The sequence below is a fragment of the Gekko japonicus genome, unplaced genomic scaffold, assembly GCF_001447785.1.
Source record: "Gekko japonicus isolate JY-2015 unplaced genomic scaffold, Gekko_japonicus_V1.1 scaffold897, whole genome shotgun sequence".
Lineage (NCBI taxonomy): Eukaryota > Metazoa > Chordata > Lepidosauria > Squamata > Gekkonidae > Gekko > Gekko japonicus.
In genome coordinates this window covers 659830-675498 of record NW_015164211.1, presented here as the reverse complement: position 1 = coordinate 675498, position 15669 = coordinate 659830, and the positions used below count along the sequence as shown (strand labels likewise).

The following is a 15669-nucleotide window of genomic DNA, read 5'->3' as shown; positions in this document are numbered from 1 at the left end:
AAAGCGTAGGTATTGGCGGTGGGAGGGGTGGATGGTGAGGTGGAAGTATGCGTCTTGGAGGTCGAGGGTGGCCATCCAGACATTTTCCCGAAGTGGCATAATCTGCTGCAAGGACACCATGCGGAAGCGGTGGTAGGTGACATAACAGTTCAGCTCCCTTAGATCTAATATGGGTCGAACGCCTCCATCCTGCTTTGGGACTGTGAAGTATCGGGAATAAAATCCCATCCCATGGAGGTACCCGTTCGATGGCTCCCTTTTGCAGAAGGACGGACACCTCGTCTAGGAGAGGCAGGGAAGGGTGTGTGGTGACGACGACTTGCTGACTCCGTAGGAGGGAAGTCAAAAGCCCTGCTTGGAGGACTTTGCTTGTTTGGTGCGGGAGGGCTGTTGTCCAGTTCCAAACTTAGGCTTTTGAAAGGCGGGTCTTTGACCACCTGAAGCCATACGTGGTCTCCATTGTCTGTCAGGAGACTGACGATTTGGGGTGCGTCTTTACCAGGGCCTAGACCAGATGCGAGGGCGATATTGTTGCCTCGTGGAGGATAACACTCCTAGAGCGCGAGAGGCCTTTATGCTCTTATCCATATCCTGGAGCATGGTATCGGTCGTGCTATTGAAGAGACCAAGGCCATCAAAAGAAAGGTCTTCGACATAGGACCTAGTATCTTGTGGAAGATTGGTATTGCGGAGCCAGGAGTGCCTCCTAAGAGCTATTGCTGAGGCCATTGTTCTAGAGGAAGCATCTAGGGCATGTTTGGAAGTGTTGATCTGCTGCTTCGCAAGGACCATGCCTTCCTTCTGAATAATCCTGGCCGTCTGAAGCTTGTCTTCAGGGAGGTGGGTCAGGAGTTCAGAGAACCTTTCCCACAGAGTATATTGATATCTGCTCATGCAGGCCAGGTAGTTAGTGGTTTTGACCCCCAACGCACCCGTGGAGTAGAAGCGTCTTCCGAATACGTCTAATTTCCTACTTTCCCTGTCAGAGGGTGCCAAGTGCGTTTGTTTCGACTTGGATGAGGATGTTACGACCACCGAATTTGGTTGGGAAAATAAAAATTCGGCACCTGCCTCCTGGACTCTGTACATGTGGTCCAGGCGTCTTGTTGACACCGGAGCTGATGAAGGCTTTTCCCATGGTGCTTTGGTAGCTTGCAAAAGGACCGTTGACATGGGGAGTGCAATGGTAGTGGAGGTATCTGGTCAACACGGGTCAGGCAACTCCGACTGAGCATGAGAAGATGTTGGTATTCAACCTTGAGTGGATGGTGTTCCTTGACGCCAAGGAGACAGTGACTGTTGATGCCATGGAGATGGCGATCAGCATTGAGGGGAGCCATGGGGAGCGTGCTTTGCTTTCCTCTTCGCCTTTGTCAGTGGTGATTCTGATGCCAATGCCTGCATCAATGTTGATTTTTCTGCAATCTCTGATACGGACAGTGTTAGTTTTGATGCCGAGGGTGCTCTGGGTTTTTTCTGGGTTGAGCCTGTTTTTCAGCACAGGGGTCCAGGGTACCCAAGGCTTTCTCCCACAATGGTGCTTTCAGTCAGGCTGCTTTACCCTCATGGTCATACAGCAGCACACAGTGCAAGAGATAGCATTGTGGTCTTCTCCAAGACATAACAGACACAATGTATGCTCATCGTCTGGGGCCATTTTAGACCCACATTCTCCACAATTATTAAATAACGCCATCCTACTGGGCTGCTTAAGGTGAGTTCACTTCACAAAATGTTGAATAAGAGACAGTGGAAAGCTTGTCCTCTCCTCACAGTGGCAAAAAATGAGGGAGGGGCGCTCTCCCTGCCTCCATCACATGACCCCTTGGGCAGAAAAAGCAGGGCTTGAGATGGAAGGAAGCATTTGTATGCTCTGGAAAGCTCTGAAATCTTGAAAGCTCACCTCCCGCGCCAGAACTGCACCGAAGCCATGACAATGGCTCTCAATAACTTTAAACTACATATGAAGAAGAGGCATTCTAGTTATGTACCAGCTGAAATTTAATGAATAAACCAAGCAAGTAGTTACATGTATTATATCATCTAGTCCAAGTATAAAAACTACAGACTTACACCAATTATAGCTTCAGCAAGTAAATCTGAGGTGCTCCAATATGTCTTTTCTATTTGAAAAGAAAAATACTATGCTGGAGAGAAGACTAAGTTGTATATTAGATTAAGTTGTATACTATGACTTTAGTTCAACTTGACTATCGATTTACATAGACGTGTGATTTTCCCCACGAGGGGCACTGGCACTTCCTGTTCAAACAAGCATAATGTACTACACATAACTGGTGGGCCTTTCCCGAAATTTTGTTCAACCACTTTGATAGCACTATAAATAAAAAATTCAACATCAGCACAAAAGGTCTCCAGATAAAGCAGAAAGCTTCCAAACGAAAGGCTACCTGCACAGGGAAAGGTTCCATGCATGTAGCTCCAAACCACACCCCTCCCTGAAATCTACCCCCCCCTTTTTTTTGCACGATAGGGATTCTCTAGTAAAATTGATAATGGCACGTATTCCTTTTTAAAGCTTCTGTTCTCTTTATCCTTGAGGCCATCAGGAAAAGAGAAACTGTTTGGGTTCTGCTCTACTCAGAGTAACGTTCAACTACTTTATGCTCAGTTTTAATTAAATTACAGGCAACAGCCAATCACACAAAATCAACATGGGGTATTTTTAAATTTGTTTCCCAAATACATCAAAACATACAGGCTAAATCAGTTCATGATCTACTTAGTGCATCAGATAATTTTCTGGATAATTTACCAGTTCTAATTTTTCTGGAAAACCCACATCAGATTCAGGAGTCAGCAGATAAAATGTGAGGAACTATGTGGATCTATAGAATCATGAGCATAAAGAAAATAACAGCTAGCATTGTTCAACAAGCCTTGAACAAGAGTTCACACAGTGCTACAAACAAGATTCTATAGCAGTTCTCATGCTTCTGTTTGTACATGAGTTTGCATAACAGAAAGAACTTTGGATTTAAATTTCTCTACTGCTGTGCAATGCAAGATGTAAGAGCCTGTCCATGTGCAGACATTACTTTTTGCATGGGGAAGGCATGTTTGGATCCAAATCAAGCAGGACAAGATTTTAGAAACATACATGCTTTACAGGAAAGACTCGCCAAGGACACACGTAAGAGAATTACACACTTCAAACATTGGCATTTCAAGGCTTTTCTCTTGATAGTGTCTAGCAAAAGAAAAAATCTTTCCACTTGTTCAGTTTGTATGATAATTCACATTATACTTACATTCCGCATCTGCTCCTGTTGGGTCCAAAGCTTCAGTACTTGTTTCAGAAAGGAGTCTGTTGTCTTCCAACAATGATGTCTTGTTGGATTCCAGAGTAAGTGTTCCACTTTTTGAAGACAAAAGGAATATTTTACTTAGAGGTATGGAAAGGGTTTTAAAAGCATACTAGTCTTTTACAAAGGCCATAAATTCACCTTTTTGCCACAACCTCTATGACTATTCTAGAGTGACATCACAGGAGATAGAACAGTTTCAATGGGAAAGATTGGGATACATTCTGTTATGGTATAATTTGAAAGGAACAATTAACAGCAAACTCGTAGGAAACTGCTATTGCTATTCAAGGAACAGTTCTCATTGATCAATAATGTCATTTGCACAATGCACAGTGTAGCCCAGAGGCACTGCCTTATTTGTGGATAGTCCTAAACAGCGAAGCACCCCACTTCTAACCTGAGCCAGAGACCCACAAACTCAGACCAAGGAAGGCTTTTTTTATTCCTGGCTTGAAACACAGACCTAGCCAAAGCTCTGGAAAAAGGGTCTCCATTTTCAGGTGGCACAAGGCAGCCCTCCAACCTCCCCCTCCACCTAGCAGAGGTATGTTTATGGAATAACAAGGGGTTCCACCAGGTAAAGTTCTAAAGGCTATTCAGAGGCCACCTGGCGAATAGCCTTTCTGTCTTCAGAACTTCACCCAGCCCTTTTGTGTGAAAATCCTTTCCTGCTCCTTCCCTCAGGATACCGAAATAAACCAATCATACATTTAAATGTTTAGCTGTCCTTCCTGGCGCTATCAGGGACCCATCTCCCACCTTTTGTCTAAACCTGGGAATCTATTCAACCTGCCCTGGCAGGACCATCATCAAACCCATTCAGCTAGCCCAGTACAGTCACCCAGCACCCAGTTAATCCCATCAACGCTATTGTAAATCCAGACTCTGCCCCCCTGAAACCTCACTGGTTACACCTGGGTCTTGCCCCTCCTGACACCACACCCCCAGGGCTCCTCATTGGTCCAGGTAGTCTTTTGTCTTCACCTGGGACAAGCCCCTCAAGACTTCCCATTGGTCTGCATTGTATTCCAAGGTCTATATCCATCCACACACGTCCATCAAGGTGTGCACTCAGGACAGCACCTATACTTTGAGTACACCCCCAGAGACTCTTCTTTGGCCTTCTCCATAGCGTATAACACTGGTCGTTAGCACTGTTCTCTTCAAGGACCTCTGCACATCTGGACAGGTAGTATTACCCCATAACTGACCCCTCTATTTACCATCAATCACCTCTGCTTTCTTAGTTCTGTATTGCTTGCTCTTTTTGAATGCTTAGTGTACGTGTAATTAGGAACATCTCCCTTATAAATAAAAGCCGAATGGTGGTGGCACTTCTCTAGAACATTCCACACACTCCGGAATTGGTTGGCCACCTGGTGTGTCACTCAGAATCTGTCCCTATCCACTGGTTGCATTGCTTGAGTTTCGCCTCCAATATTCTAAACAGTTTGCTGTTCCTCTCCCCTCCCCATAGCCAGTCAGAACACAGAGATTATTTGCATAAGCAGCCTCATTGGCCTTTGCCTCGGAACACAGAGGTCATTTGCACATGCGACTTGATTGGCTTTTTCCTCTAACATTCTAAACAGTTTGCTGTTCTGAGGTAAAATGTGTCCAATCTCGAGGTGAGGGCTGGAGATCACTCAGAATTACAACTGCTTTCCAAATGGCAGATCAGTTCCCCTGGAGAAAATGGTGGCCTCTGTATCCTTATATGCTGCTGAGGTTGCCCCCATATGACAGCCAATGTGACGTAGCAGTCAGGGCTTCAGAGCACGGGAGAGGCTGCAGGTGTGTGGGGGTTGGAAAGCTGAAGAGTGAGGGGGAAATAAAGGTGGGTTGATGATTGGCTGGGAAGAAGATAGGGTTGCCAACTCCAGGTGGGAAATTCCTGGAGATGTGAGGGATGGAGCCTGGAGAGGGTGAGGTTTCAGCAGGCGTGGGACCTCGGACAGGTCCAAAGCCATAGATTCCATCTTCCAAACCAACGATTCCCTTCTGGGGATCCATCGTTGCCAGTCTCCAGGTGAGGGCTGGAGAGCAATCAAAATTACAACTGTTCTTTAGGTACCAGAGATCAGTTCCTCTGGAGAAAATGGTGGACTCAGTGTCATTATACCCTGCTGAGGTCGCCACAGCAAACTGACACTGAGTGTCCAAGGCTGGGGCATCCGCCCAGAGCCTCTTTCTAGAGGCCGTTGTATTTATTTCCACAACGGGCCTTTTTCCTAGTTCTTCAATAAAACTATTTAATTTACTCTTCAAATCTGGAGTCTTCCTACTGTACTGGACCCTGGTATAAATTGGTGTGCAATCCCTGATACCCCTCTGGCCTCCCCTGTTAATTTCCCCCAAACAACGAGGCAGGCCATTGGTGGTTACAACAGTTAGGATTGCCAGCCCCCAGGTCCAGGTGGGGGATCCCCCAGTTTCAGGGGCTTCCCTCTACTATGGGCCAGCTTCCCTCTACTATGGCCCCTCCCCTAAACAGGGATGTTACAATGCAATGAGGTCACCCAGAAATGATGTCATCATGTCAGGGACGTTGCGGGACAGCACTCTGGTATCTAGGTAAACTCTATGATTTTGAGATAAAAAAACCCAGAGTTTAGCCCAAATACCAAAGTGTCCCCAATGTGATGATGTCACTTCCAGGTGACATCATTGCATTGGGGATGTCACACAATGTCTCCACTTATACCCAGAATGCCACTCAAATTCCCCTGCTGGAGGAATGAGGAGACCTGACAACCCTAAGCACGGTGTACACTATTTATGTCTACTTGGCAGCAAGTCCAATTTATTTGGGAATAAGCAACAATGAACAAACATACACAGAATTACACGTGCTCACTACCACCCCCACTCAATAAGAAGAAAAATTAAGCACACTCTATCCATGAAAAGTTAGCTCTCATAATGTCTAACAAATTTTGGAAAGCAGCACACACATTCTACACTGCATTCAAGAAAATATGGTATCCTTTTTGGCAATTAATGTAGGTAGGGATAGAGTGTTATTCAAAAATACAAGATTAGGAGGTGGGAAAATAGAATATTCATTAAATACTCGATCAATCATCTCAAAAAGCAGCTTCCAATTGTCAGGAAAACAACAGCAGAAAAGATCCAATCCTGTAACAAGGTTACACAAATGTTAAGCACTGTAATTGCAACAACCAAGGTTTTAAGAAAAGAATGATTACACTCTTCTTTTTCAAGTTTACTATTCACCTTTTATTAGATGGCACAAGAGAAGAGACTACAGCATCTTGGACAGCATTTAAGTGATCTGTCACTGATACTCCATCTTCAAGGAGGGCACCAGATCCCTTTTCTTCCTCTTCCGTAAATCCTGCAAACAACAAAACAGCAGAGCTTACTGACAAATACAGATGGTATCCTCTCTACCAAATCATTTAAAAGTATATGCATTGTATAAAGCATAATAATCCCACTTCTAAAGTTACTGCAATTTAAAGGTAAAGGTTTCCCTTCCTTGAGAGCTAGTCGAACCCAACTCGGGGTATGTGTGCTCATCTCCATTTCCAAGCCGAAGAGCCAGCATTGCCCGAAGACTTCTCCGTGGTCACATGGTCAGCATGACAAAACGTCAAGGGAGCACGGAACGCTGCTACCTTCCCACCAAAGTGGTACCTATTTATCTACTTGCAATTTCTTGCTTTCGAACTGCTAGGTTGGCAGGAGCTGGGGCCAGAGACAGGAACTCACTCCGTCACGCCGCACTAGGGTCTCGAACTGCTGAACTACAGACCTTCTGGTCTGCAGCTCAGTGTCTTAACCTCTGAGCCACCGTGGCGCCTATTGCAATTTACAGAAGTCTAAAATGTATTTCCATTACAAATGAAATCTGACTCCTATGACACACACTAGTTTCAACTTGCCTTAGGAGTCACCCATTATTCTTAGCTATCACTGACACTTTGGAGTCCTCTAGCAAGAAGGAGAAGACAGAAGCAGCCTGAGTCTCACTATTCCTTCCCTCTCCAAAACCCAGTACAAAGTTTGGGACAAACCCCATGCCTTTCCAGAGTTTTCCTTGAGCACCAGAGAACTAGTGAGGGTTTGTGGATGTTTTGCACTGAGCACAATGAGATATACTTCACTCTGAACTCACTGCAACACATAGACAACTCAGGGCGAGGAGGGGATCTTCATACTAGGCATCCAAGAGAAGGGCAGTTGTTACTGACAATGATGTTTATGGAATATCTATTTTAGGATACATGACACAATCCTCTGGTCTCTTACCTAGAAGAGTAAGAAGGTTCTTGGATATTAAAACAAAGTTGCTTTAACATTCTAAACCAAGGTTTATATAACTCTCTTTTGTATGGAAGAAACAAACTGCAGTAGATCATTCTGGCTGATTCCAACATGACAAACTGTGGTTTATAATCAAACAAGGAAGTCTGACCTACTCCCTGTGAGAGGGGAGTACACATATGAACCCAAGGATTTCAAAGGCATCTTTTCATCACAAACCAAGATTTATTTTTACAAGGTTTTAATGCAGCCAGAGTCCACTGCTACAAGATATTCTGATGACTTTTAAAAGCAGATTAGACCTTATCTGGCATGGATTTCTCTACCAATGGTTAACAATCTTTATATTTAAACAAGATCTCCATCTTCAGAAAACATCTTCTAACTGTAATCCTGTGGACAAATGGTGTGTGCTACTTGTGAGTTTTTCAGTGCACATGATTTACACAGTGGAGATCAATAGTTGACTAGATGGCTCTCACATCTACAAATGCCCATTTTTCTTAACTCCCTTCTCATATATCCACTCTTCTTAATGTCCTGCTATTGCCCTTGTAGACAACTAAATCACATGATACATACCAGGCAATTGTTCTACATCTGTAGGTGTCCGAGGTTCCATTTGCAAACATTCACTTTCAGCTACCTCACTTCCTTCTCTTTCAACTGACTCTGGTATGTCTAAGATGTCCTCAGATGAAGAATCAGCACAATGATAGGCTATAGTATCTCCAGCACCACCTGGTAATTTTTTCGCACGATATTCCAATGTTGTTTGGTCCATCTTGATTAAAATATTGCTAGTTTCTATGAAAGGTTCTGATTTGTCCACGTTATCTCCTGGTATGCTCTCTGCAGACAGGTCAGTTTCTTCATGGTCTTCCTGAGCATTGCATGATGGAAAGGAGGGCAATCCTCTAGTCTTAGACCATATGTCCTCCATTTGAGCCTCAAGAATGCTTTCAGATGAAACTGCATTATGTCTTGTTTTACGAATTGTCACCTTTTAAAAACAAGCACAAAATAGTAGTAAAATTCTAATGAACAGAGATATTTCCCTAACAGACATCCTACAAGAGATACCTAATTTGTTTCTATGAAGGAAGCTACCACTTGTGCCTTCCAATGCCTAGAATGCAACACCCACTTGCAAGGGCTTTTCATTTCAATAAAAGAAGCCCGTCTCCTTTCACTTATGTGAATGGGGGGCACTGAAAGTGTTAAGAGCTCAGACAAGTCAGAATATAAGTAGAGCAATGGGTCATAGAATTAATCAACACAATAAAGCAGGCAACATGCCGTTTCTCACAAGTTTCAAGATTAAAGAAATGTAACAACTGTCACTTTAAGGGGGTTTGCCTTTCACAGAACTGCAGAAAATTTCAGTTAGATCATAAACTCTGAGGAAACTCTAAAATAGGTTCTGGGTAGTGGATATGCTCATTTTTTTGTCTCGCTACAGCCTTGTTGAGACATGGATCTACGCATGCCAAAGCTATGGGCTGGATCATGCAGTCCACCAGCAGAAGGTGCTGATGGTCACAGATCCTTCCTACATTCACATCCATCTAGGTCCATTCCCAAGCAGCTTTATTACAGCTGCAGGACCTGTGTGGTATAACAGCCACACACGTCAAGAGGCTGCAGTTAGGAAGAGGGACAAAATCTCCTCTCTTCCATCAATTCAGCTTAACCGACTGGGGAGAAGAGGGTGATTTCACTCCTTTCTTCCCCATTATCACTGCAGCTTCCCAATCTTTATGGGTACTACATCACACAGGCCCTGCAGTCCCTTTCCTAAACTTCCCTGTGGTTGGAAAGGACTGCTGAGGGAGTGGAATGTGGAAAATAACTGCAATCCTTGTACCTGTGGCTCATGGGAGTCAAACCAATGCATGGAAGGGAGTGGGAATCAGAACCATGCTTGTGCTTCCCACGTTAACTTAAGCGCACTAGACATCACATTCAGTTGTGGCCCACATGCATACCATCCAATGTATTGCCCCCTGAACCCACAAACCCTGGTTTTGAAGAGATAACATGACACAGATTAGGGCCTTGAACATTGGGTTCTGTGCAGACAGGCTTCTTTTCAAACACCTCAGTAAACACATGGATAGTATGGGGGTCAGGGACAATCCAAATCACCTAGTGAATCTAAATCCTACATTGCTGGAGACATTTCTAATTCATGCTCAAGTGTTCCCTTTTCCAGCCTCAATTCCTTGCAACCTACCCTAGAAGTTTTGTTTTCTTCCATAAATGATATTTTTGTTTCTTTTGCACGTAAAGGTGGAGTAATAGATCTTCCTGGAGATGCAGTTGGAGTAGCTAATGGTGTAGTGCGTAGACTAGATCTCAAAATAGACTGTGGAGTAAAACCAGGGAAGCCAGAGGAAGATGCAGATGTCAAAGCTTTAGCTCTCTAAGGAGGAAAGAAACAACTGTCTTAAACCTTAATACCACATCAACTCTCTTGTCTAATTCTACACAGGACTGTCAGAGAAGAAAACCACAGATGATCATTTTGAATACTTTCTGGAGTAGATAATATTCTACTGCAAACAACCACTACAACTTGCACAAAGGTATTTTGTTTGCTGATTTTTTCAGAATGTTGGTTTTAAATGTTGGTTCTCCTATACCAAAGCACCAAAAGGGGGGTGGGGGGGACACACAACACACACCTAGAACTAAGTCCCACCAAAGTCCAGACAACAGACAAGTTGAGGAATAGATGTAAAAACCAAACTGCTTTCAATCCAATAAATTTTGAACTAAATCAATATCCTTTAATGAATATCTAGTAAATATATCATCATAATCATAATATATAAAACTCTTACTGTTAATAGTAAGATAAGAGACCAAACACATTTCAATAGGTTCACTTAACCTTCACCATTCGATATACCTTAACAACTGCAGGAGTTTCCAGTAATCTTAATTCTGGTGCACTTGTGAGGTTCTTATGTAGCAGCACGGAACATCGAGGATTTGAACGCAATGGACTAGAAAGCATGCAAGAAGCTCTTGGCGACACCTGCAAATTACTTCCAAGGGGAGGAGAGCAAACACCAACAGGCCGAACCACCGACTCGAGCAATCTGCAAATGTGTCAGATTTTTAAGTGAATTGTTGTTTTGTATTAATGTTCAGTAAGAAAATCCACCCCCACATCCCACAAAGATTCATCATGAACTCTGTACTCGTAGGAGGGTTTTAGAAGTATGTTCACAATCTTCACCCCTACTCAGACAACTTGAAGTACTATCATTTCAATTTGAAGTTGCTTTATGTAGTTATCAGTTTATTAGCATAGTTCACTTGTTATTTTATTTATATTTATTTATAAATTTAACTAATAGACTGCCCACCCCTGTGCACAGGGATTAGGGCAGTGAACAACAATTCCAAATAAACAAATCAAGTTAAAACATTTAAAAGCAGTAAAAACAATGCACAGCGGTTTCAGATGATGCTTAGAATCAACAATACACAGCAGTTTCAGATGACACTTAAAATCAAACAATTTGTATCCTTACCCCATGAGGAAGGAAGAGAGAAAGGAGGGTCTACCAGATGGGCACTCCCATCAAACAATCACCCTTATAAGGTCTCAGAATTTCCCTCCAACCTCCCTATGAATTTTCTGTTCCCCATCTGATAACTGGGTAGCCTTTAGGTAGCATGTCACTCTTCTTATGTGGTAAATAAACTTTTATTATAATGCTGTTGTCCCACCTTATTACTGTTTGATAATTTGTCAGCTTACACCCCAAATAAGGAACTGTGATTGAGGAGGGTCTGTACCTCTAAATATTCTCCCTCAGAAATAGGCACCTAGGCACACTGAAAGTTGAAACAGAAATCAAATTTATTGGAACAAACAGACAGGGATTGGAAAATTTTATTTACAAGTGAACTTTGGGTAGGTTTGGTAAAGAGAGGTTCAAATATATATCCAAAACTGCTTTTATACAACACTAGAGATGTTTAGTAAGTTATTTTCCCTGGTTTATTTTTGCTGTTGGAGATGTTTCACTGTTTCTACTGTGATACAGAGTTTAATAGAGTCCCTTATACCTTCTTTTGAACTAGTTACTGGATAGTCACACAGACTTGAGATTTTATTATGCTTTAACCCTATTTTTTTTAGACTGGTTCCCCCCCACAAATCTACACCCTCTTCTTCTGGCCAGATTTTTATTCTCTTCATCTTAAAAGCAATAACCTCTTTTGATTTGCTTGAGGGATCTCTGTGCCTCCTCAAACCTTTTGTCAAATCCCTATCTTCCAGAAGAACAGTCTCTGTAAACTGGTTAATAAGCTTCCATACTGAGAATGACTAATTCTCCACTCAAGTAGCGTTTCTGCTTTTTACACAAGGAGATTTCTCTCTACTCCTTGAATAGGTGAGGTTCTGACACTTCTTTGCCAGACTCACTGTCTCCATACTAAGTCTGTTATTTGCAGCAGCAACAACACACTTGCTCTGCTCTAGTCTAGTCTCTTCACTAGGAGTTTTCTGTTAACTCCCCTCTCTAGCTCCAACTCCAACTGATCTACACCAATTCCTTCCCACTTGATTTTTTTAAACAGCTCGGTGTTCCATTCCACAGTAAGCAGACTTCACCCAATCAGAAGGAGCTCCGTGAACTGTCCATCATTTTTTTTACTAGCTCACCATTTCTCAAGCAGCATTACTTAAAAGCCTGCGATTGCTTGCTGTCCATCACAGAAGGAGCAAGGCGGGGTGGAGCTGTCCTCAACCATAGGCATAGTGGAACATCTCTGTCTTATAAGCCCTGCGGAACTGCATTATGTCCCACAGGGCACGGGTTTCATTTGGCAGAGTTCTACCAGGTGGGAGCCAGGGCTGGAAAAGCCCTGGCTCTGGTTGAGGACAGCCAGATGTTTTTTGGGCCAGGGATCACCAGAAAGTTCTTCTTGCCAGAGTGTAATGCTTTGTGGGGGGTACATCAGTTCAGTTTAGTAATAAAAAGCTGTACAAAGCATATTACTACTATGCCCCAAAGTTAAGAGGCCTACATACAAGAATGGATAGGTTATGTTATGGTACCTTTCAACTCACATCAGGCAATACTGTTAGAAGCAATTACTGCTTCTACTATTAGAAGCAATCCACTATCCAATTTAGTGGATAGATAAAAATCTGCCGATAAATTTCAAGTATACTGATGATTGTTACTGTTAAATAATTTTACCTGGAGCACTTCCTTAACGTTTTAGTGACAGGTGTTCCTACAAATGGATCAGGCAACTCAGTGTCATCCAGTCTGGACGGCTGTTCCTCAGAACTAGGTTTTGAAACAGATAGCACAGAGTTAATAAAAGTCACTACACTGATGTATCTACTATGCAGTCACCTTTGTAAATGAACAAAGTTTACAACTAACAAAACAGCAGCCAGGTAAATAAATTAACCTGTGTTACTTCCCACAAATCTTAAAAAACCCCAAATTAAGGCTGTCACGTTTTGCAATACTGCTTGATTTTATTTCCCCACCTTCCCCCACATAGATGCAAACTGTAAAGCACCATACAAAAGAGTGTGTGCAGTGATGCCAAGCTATCAGAATTAATAAAGCTAACATTTAATGGAATATTTTTTTTTGGGGGGGGGGGAATACTTACGTATCATTTTGAATTGATTTACTTTTCTGTTCAGTTCCCATCCACACCTCTCCTATTTTGGAAAGTACCTTACTGATGAAAGTTGCTTTTGTAACTACATTCCCTTTAGCAATATGCTTTGCAATTGTTGATAATGGCTTTGGTCTTATAACTAAAAGAAAAAGGGAAACTGGAATTAAAACACTAAAGCATTTTAAAGAGTTTCACGGCTGCCTAATGAAATGAGAAAATTACCTTCCCGACGAAGTGAAGAAGGCAAATGGTATGGTTTGGCCCGCTCAACGGCCAGCTTCCTTTGCACCCTAGGTAGGACCTTCCCATACTGTTCTAATATAGAATTTCTGGCAACTGATCTCTCTCTCCAACGGGGATCACGGTCATTCTATTAAAACACAAAAAGAGATGAACTGCAAGAGAACACTTCTAGAAATAATTCAAATACAGCAGCTAGATTTCAGTCCATTAGCACCTTAGAAACCTAATATACAATCACTAAAGAGGCCTCTCATTTACACAGGCAGTGCAAGACAAATTCTATCCTAGATCAATACTACATGGTGAAATTGTACATTGCATGGATCATATGAGTTTGACACCAAAGAGACTGGGAGATTTTGCTCTAGCCAACTGTTAATGCACTACTGACTGAACTATATTAGAGAACAAATTGGCATAGGGAGTTTTATTTGTTTGTTACCACTGGTTAGTACTGTAACCCACAAGCTTGTGATTTATTTATTTTTAATTTGTAAGGTCATTCTTTGTTGAAGTATCATGGAAAACAATAAACATACGGTGAAAAGGAAGGCTGCAAATACTAAAAAACCTGACTTTGGATGAAAGGATTTTATTTTGAACGTTTAAATTATGGAATAACTGAAAGCCCAAAAAGTATATAAAATACGTATGTTAGAAAATTTAGTTTCTTTTCGGGATAATCAGTATGATTCAATCTTGAAACAGCCAGATTAATTTTGCCAGGATGATCGATTTGCTATTTTCTTTTGGTGTAAAAATGCAAGCAAGGATTTTGGCATGAGGGCAAGCTTGAACACAAGACACTATAGACTATCCTATGGAGGAGCTCACTGACACGCAGTGGGCACTGCTCTTTAATAAGCTAGGAAATTGATAAACGAATTACAGCTATGTGCTGCTTAGGCTGTTTTGGAAAGCAAGCCCAATAATGGCTCCTAGCTGAAATTTTCTGTGGTCATGTGTATGGGTATGTCCCAGCACCAGCTTCAAGAAACTTCCAAACCCAGACAATTTTTCATTGTTCTTGCTCTATTACCAGATTCTATCAAATAACTTGCTACGTCATACATTACATCTCTGTTAGAAAAATTAAAGCATACTTTTGCCCTGTAATGCGCCTTACACATGACCACTTAAACTTGCACATTTGATTATTACTTCAGCGCTACCATGTAAGTTACACATTCAACAAGTTTTATCCAAGTGTATTTTGAACAAAGCTTGAGTCCAGTGGCACATTTAAGACCAACAAAGTTGTATTCACAGTATAAACTTTCATGTACAAGCGTACTTCCTCAGTGTATTTTGTTACCCATACGGATCTCAGCGGGATTAGTAAACTACTTCTAGTCAATTTCATTTAAGCAATCATTAACACATGGATACTAGGTGACATTATCACAAATGTGAGACAAAAGACTAAGCTATAAATAGAATACTTGATTTTGACAGCCTAACGAGGTAACTTTTCCAGGTCAGCATCTTGATTTCCCCCCCAGACCTATCTCAACAATCACAATTATGCTTTTACCAGAAGATTCATCTTCAATGACTGGTTCAACTGCAGTGCAGGAACATAGTTGGCGCGTTGGAGGTGGTGAACTAAAAGGAACTCATGATTATGAACATCAGCACTTGTCTGTAAGAACTTCTCTAGACACTCCTAGAAAAAAACAAAACAAAAAATATTAAGAAGGCTGTAATTTTGCAAGTACTTGTACACATATAGAAAAGTTTTCAATCACTTTTTAACACATGGAATTGTGCTCTCATAATTTATCCCCATCCAAACTTACTTGTTCTGTGTCTGTGAATGGCAATTTCAGCAAGTCTTCCATTAGTCCTAGCTCCTGGCAGACTTCATACACATGTTTAAGCATTCCTTCTACATTTAATCTGGTAGAATGTTGCCGCAACACACTCCATGCTTCCACCATACAACTACAATTGATTTTTGAAACACAGATTAAAACTTTGCCCCACAGAAAAAAATAAATTTGCATTAACGTGCACTTAGTATCTGGATACATATATGATTTGATTTATTAAATTTCTACCCCGCCCTCCCGGCCGAGGCCGACTCAGGGCAACTTACATAAAAACAACATAGAATTTACAGTATGCATAGAATATA

General features: G+C 42.0%; 1 protein-coding gene across 1 annotated transcript in view; it reads right to left on the bottom strand.

Annotated features, from left to right (window-relative positions):
- AHCTF1 (AT-hook containing transcription factor 1) overlaps window positions 1-15669 on the bottom strand; it is a 65432-nt gene that overhangs the window by 16448 nt on the left and 33315 nt on the right. The window contains exons 22-31 of the mRNA XM_015408464.1: window positions 15332-15476; window positions 15067-15198; window positions 13512-13659; window positions 13278-13428; window positions 12848-12940; window positions 10534-10726; window positions 9856-10044; window positions 8202-8622; window positions 6567-6687; window positions 3273-3379 (exon numbers count right to left, since the gene is read on the bottom strand). Of these exons, the coding sequence (XP_015263950.1) occupies window positions 3273-3379; window positions 6567-6687; window positions 8202-8622; window positions 9856-10044; window positions 10534-10726; window positions 12848-12940; window positions 13278-13428; window positions 13512-13659; window positions 15067-15198; window positions 15332-15476 (1700 nt within the window). The remainder of the gene's footprint in view (window positions 1-3272; window positions 3380-6566; window positions 6688-8201; window positions 8623-9855; window positions 10045-10533; window positions 10727-12847; window positions 12941-13277; window positions 13429-13511; window positions 13660-15066; window positions 15199-15331; window positions 15477-15669) is intronic.